This window comes from Lycium ferocissimum, chromosome 12 (assembly GCF_029784015.1).
Source record: "Lycium ferocissimum isolate CSIRO_LF1 chromosome 12, AGI_CSIRO_Lferr_CH_V1, whole genome shotgun sequence".
NCBI classification, from domain to species: Eukaryota; Viridiplantae; Streptophyta; class Magnoliopsida; order Solanales; family Solanaceae; genus Lycium; species Lycium ferocissimum.
The window spans coordinates 44,321,967-44,327,966 of NC_081353.1; the positions used below are offsets into that span (position 1 = coordinate 44,321,967).

The 6,000-nt window shown below is 33.0% G+C and overlaps 1 protein-coding gene across 1 annotated transcript; it reads right to left on the minus strand.

Moving 5' to 3' along the window:
- Window positions 1–1,079: 1,079 nt before the first annotated feature.
- On the minus strand, window positions 1,080–2,653 carry LOC132040732 (uncharacterized). Its single transcript, XM_059431401.1, has 2 exons — window positions 1,864–2,653; window positions 1,080–1,407 (listed from the first exon to the last, which is right to left on the minus strand). Exons 1-2 carry the CDS (start codon window positions 2,263–2,265, stop codon window positions 1,291–1,293), a joined length of 519 nt encoding a protein of 172 aa, XP_059287384.1. The 5' UTR covers window positions 2,266–2,653; the 3' UTR covers window positions 1,080–1,290.
- Between the last annotated feature and the right edge of the window lie 3,347 nt (window positions 2,654–6,000).

Sequence of the window (6,000 nt, forward strand, 5' to 3'; positions counted from 1 at the left end):
ATCTATGCCTACCGTCGATTTTTTTTGTTCTCCGAATTATCACCACCTTCCAGAAGTTCTTCAGTAGATGCCTTTAATGTTTCCCCACTTTCATTGCGGTGATCCATTCCAATATCAGGCACTTCAAACTGTTGCAAGCCAACTCCCTTTGAAAAAAAATAGCGAAATTAAATAAATAAATAAATAAATAAATAAGACAAATACAACAATAATATGTAAGTATATTCAACGTACATGCATGTACATGAAAGCGTAATTCAAGATACCCAATAAACACATGAAAAAGTGAAAACTGTGGTGTATTTGAAAAATGGCAACCAGATATATGGAATGTAAATTCAAAATATGTCAGAATCAACTTGAACCAAATACACTGGATAGTTTTACGGATACATCAAATACATTCGATATACAACAAAGTATTTTGATGGAAAACAAATACATTCAGAACAACCACCAAAAATATTTTTTTTTTTTAAAATTATGTCAATCAGAAAATACAAGTACAGTTTCAATACATCGAATTCACCAAAAAATTACCTCTGTTGACGCTGCATGACCCGTATCGGTTTGCATTTGTACTCCATCTTCCCGTTGAATGTACTCGTCGGCTGGCTGAACCGGGGCCGCACTGTCAGCACCCTATAAAAATATTTTTATTGCTAACTTTTCTTTATCCGTTGTATTTCAAAATATCAAATAATTGTATATGTATGGATCTTTAATACCTTTTCTGTAGTTTGATTCACTTTCATATATTCAAAAACCTTGGCAAAGTTTTCGTTGATGGCTTTGTGAAGATCCTTGAATTCGGCGAAAACCTAAAATTTCAAACAATATAAACATAAAACTGCATACCTTAATAAATAGTTGTATAATACAAATAAAAAAATATGATAAAGAAGAAATAATAAGTCTTACTTTATACTTAAACTCATTGAGTTCCTCCTCGGACCGGAGAGATATCCTCGGATTTCTTTGGTGGATGGGACGTCAACGAAACGACGTCGGGGGTTGGGTCTTGGAGCTGGTTCCTTTTCCACTGCTGAAGCATGCCCAGTTGATGCCAACTCAGCATGCCCAGTTGATGCCAACCCATGACGTCTGGTGAATCGTCCACCACTCGGATGACTACTAACACGTGTATTTGGAGATGCGGTCTTCTTCAATGGAGATGGTACCATTGGCATCTGTCTAGGCTTCTTGTGAGGTGGAGATTGTGATACACCTTTATTTTGAGGCTGCTTGATTGCAGAAACATGTGGTGGTGTCGAACTAAAATCATCATAGTCATCCGCCACCTGTTGTTGACCTGTCGATGCAGAAATTACCGGAGAGATATGGACGCAATCCAAGTTTCTCAATCTCACTGATGGTCGCCACAATATTCGTATAAGTAAGACGGTCCTGCAAAAATAACGTACTTAAATTAGTCAGATACAAAAACACCAAATATTTCAAGGTTGAAAATACATAATTATGTTCGGAAAACACATATGTTACATGTGGTTATACATTTGTAAATGACTAATAATCGATTGACATAGGTTCAGATACATGTATCTGATTGACACATGTTCAGATACATGTGGATATACACTTATTTTCATGCATATTGAGTCTATGAATAATTTCATATGCATAGGTTCAAATACATAATTTCATATGCATAGTTCAAATATATAATTATGCTCCAGATACATGTGGATATACATTTGAAAAAAAAAAAAGCACAATCTAATTGACAGTTAAGTGTTTTTTTATCAAAATAGATATTTATGATTCAAATATATGTTGAAAAGTACGTTGTCTTAATTTGAACATCCATGTAATTTTGCATTAAAAATAATGAGTGCAAATTACCTCTGACTCGTCTTCTTCATTGAACATTCTAGTCATGAGATCTTTAAAATGTGGAGTCCCGTCTATAGTTTTCCAGTTGAACATTCTAGGAATACGATCTCCATTTTTTACTACCAAATTTGGGGAAACGTTGGAGCAGCACTCGTATAGCCATGCTTGCATAGCAAACGGAAAACCACGAAGGCAATAATACTGTTTTGTCTTATCCATCTTATGGTGAATACTTCTGACCAAATCATCAAACGCTTCCTTTCCCCATGTATAGTCTACGTACCGCCCACTCTCTACCAAGTCAAAATGGAGCCTTGGAATCACTACATTGTTTTTCTCACCGGATAGGATGTATGTATGGATAAAATACGATAATGCAATCTTTACGAAGATCTCCGTCTGCATCATCATCAACGCCCCAATTCTGATCCTTAAAGCATTCAAGCAATTCAGTCTTTTTCACACTTTTGTCGGAACCCCCAAAATATGTATCCAACAGTCTATTTTTCTTAGAGTTAACGACAATTTCTTCCCCGAAACACTTCAACCCAGTCATTAATGCAAAATCGAAAAGCTGGAACGTCAATTCAAAACCATTAACATCAATAACAAAGGCAGTTGGGGTACTTTTTTTCAGCTCTCTAACCATAAAACACCTGAACATTTGTGGTTGAACTTCACAATGCTGCATGTCGAGGTATTTCCCAAATATAGTCTCGGAAAAGAGTTCAAAGCTCTATCCGTAAGCTTGTCCTTCAATTCTTTTTTAACTTTCGGGTTCATGTAAGAAGCATATCGTATTGCATGACTAGGCGGATATTGTACAAAGAATTTAACATCCTGTATAAATACAAGTAGTTAACTAAAAAGAAGACACAACAAATATATGTATACGAATATCATAATAAACTGATGAAGAAATTTATGAGGTTCTCATAAAACCATCAATTTTACACAGTAAAATTGCTTAAGTATGTGGTTCTCAATTCATCAATTTTTCTAATAAATACATCACATACATTGAAAATGGTTCCAGGTTCTTCAATTTTCCAAATTCAAATACATGATTCTCAGTTCACCAACCTTTTCAAATACTCAGCAAATTTCCAAATATGGGATTCCCATTCATCAATTTTCCAATTTTCCAAATACATATCATAAGATATACAGAACAAAAGTGATTCTCAGTTATGTAATTTTTCCAAATACATAACATACATTCAAAAAAATACGATTCTAAGTTCATAAATTTTCCAAATACTCAGCAAATTTCCAAATATGTGATTCCCGGCTATCAATTTTCCAATTTTCCAAATACATAATATAAGATACATAACATATATTCAAAAAAATCGAAAAAAAAAACTCTTCATCAATACATAACATATGTCGAATACATTCGTCAATACATAACGTACATCATTACATTACATACATCAATACATAACATACATCAAAAAAATTGGAAAGTTCAAAAATACCGCTTCATCGTATTTGGTCAAACTCTTCCTCTTCTCTCTGCTTCATGTTGTACGACTTTTTTCCTCTTCATCTCTTTTCCGGTATCTAATTTCTTTGTTGATTTTGTGACTACCGGTTTTTTATGCCTTTGAATGTGGGAAGGATCATGCTTATTTTTTGTCCTTCTTTCAAAGAATGATTCTCTCGGCCCGAACTGCAACAACATCATGTTGTTGTTGAGAAATCCCCAAATCAAAAGAAGGATAACCAAAATTTTGAAGAGTAGAAGGTATACCTCGAGTAACCATGTTTGATTTTGTTCCGTCTACCATTAATGTATAAGCATTTAACTTCCAATTGCTTTAAACCCTAGAAATTTAATACTTCATTGACTTGAATTTGGTGGAAAGAAAAAGACTAAAATATGAAAGTACACTATCGCAAGCAAGAAAAATCTAAAGAAATATACATTCCCCAAAAATCACGGAAGAATCTTTTGCTAATGTTGATCGTGAAAGAGGTAATGGAGAAAAAAACGGTGAAAATTAATGGAGAATGAGAGAGAAATCAAGTTGAATAATGATGTATCCGTTAAACTTGGGATATGGGAATATGGTAGCGTCTAATACGGTCGATTACCGGGTATTTAATCGTGTATATTTACCAATAACCGTAATATTATAGATGGTAAATAAAAAAAGTAAATTAGTTACTAAATATAAATAAATAAAATGGTAGTTATTATCATTAAATATGTCTTATAAGAAGTATAATAAAAAATATTTTTTATACGTATTATCCATTAGTTACTAAATATAAATATCAATAAAATGGTATATAGTTATTATCATTAAATATGAAGAAGAAGCTGAAATATAAGTAAGCTATAATGAATTAAAGTAAAAGTATATATTAATAAAATACTAGTAAAAATATCATATACTTATATGCATTGATCTGGCGCACATAATGATTTGTCTCCATTCTCGTAGAAAAACAGATCATTTTATTAATATAAAAAGTATCAGCAATGTGCGGCGAGAAAGAACTTGCCTTTTCCATTTATAGCGGCTGCTGTGAAATGAATAACCAGACAGAGAAAAAAGAAGCCTATTATGGTTCAATGCAGTTTAATACAACAATAATGCAGTGGCAGAGCCAGGATTTCATTAAGGGAGTTTAAAATATAAAAAGTAAACATACAAAAAAGTCAAAAGGGGCTCAACATCTACTCTATATATATATAAAATAATTTAAACATGTATAAACGGTATTTTTTTTCCTGCCGAAGAGGGTTCGGATGAACCCCTTAGCCCTATGTGGCTCCGCCCCTGCAATAATGTACCCCGTAAAATCCCACAAAAGGGGGTTTGGGGGTTTAGTGCAGTTTAATGTGAAAAAAATAAAGAGGAGAGGGGGGGGGGGGGGGGGGGGGGAGAATCCAATATGTTTGTATGCTTAATGCGGTTTAATGACCTATTTAGTGAGTCTGTTTTAATTAATGCGTTATTAGAGTTTAACTTCCAATTATAGTGTGCCTAGCTCGCATCTGTTGTGCCACCCAAATACTTTATGTTAGAATAGTTTATTATATTTTGGGAATTGGATTGTTGTTTCTTCAGTGGTGAAGGGCTTCATTTAGGGCATTATAAGTCTTTGTCCTTTTAAATATTTTGAGATAGTACACACGCTCCTAAGTGTTGTGAGTATTTTTATTATATATTACATATAATTAAGTATTAGTTTATTTGAATTTTAAATTAAAATTCAAATAATAAAATGTGTCTGTTTATGAAATAAATATTATATTTTGTTTTTGTTTTATCCTAAAGACAATCGTTTGTATTTTCCCAAAATCAGTATACGAGCGACAGCTCTTTGAGGATAGTCGATTCTTTATGGTGCAAAGCTGTTCCCTGTTAATTTTTCTTTCACTTTAGGCGTTGGAAGAGAGGGGTTAAGTTTGGGTAAAAATTTATACCTATTTGATGTTATATTAAATTAATAAGGTAAAAGATATGTGTTTTATATAGAGGGAGAGGTAAGATTTTGTTTATGAGTTCAAGATACTATGAAAGGCAGCTTACTTTTTATTTTTATTTTAAGGTTTCATCTAATGTGATAGAGGAGTTAAGACATGACTCCAACATGTATATTTACCACAAATCATAATTACACGGAGGAGGACGTAAACCTTAGCCTCTAAGACATTGTGAAAGTTGGTTATAACCAACTTCAGATACATATGACTACAAAAATATCCAGCCCGCACAATGTTGTTAGAGTAATTGTTAGAAATTTGTGAAGCATCATCAGAGGATGCAATGTACATATTTCCCATCAGAACCCAAAAGTAGTTATCTAGTTGCATTAATAACATATTTGTCTTTCTTTTGTCTAAATCTAAAGTTTGTGATTTCGTCTGCTTCCAATTTCATTGAGGCTCTAACCTTAATTAGAAGGAAGAGAAACAACCTCTATGAAGATGGATGATCTTTTTTATTCTTCTCCCACATTTGCAAGTATATCAACAGTGTTATTATCCTCCCTGAGCGTGTGAAAGGCAGTTTACCTCATTCTAGAGATATATTATTTAAATATATTAAGTGGATTTTTAGACACAAATATAAAGTATAGATCAAAGCTATTGAGTTCTGTCAAACCCGTAAGCTGAATGGAAGAGCC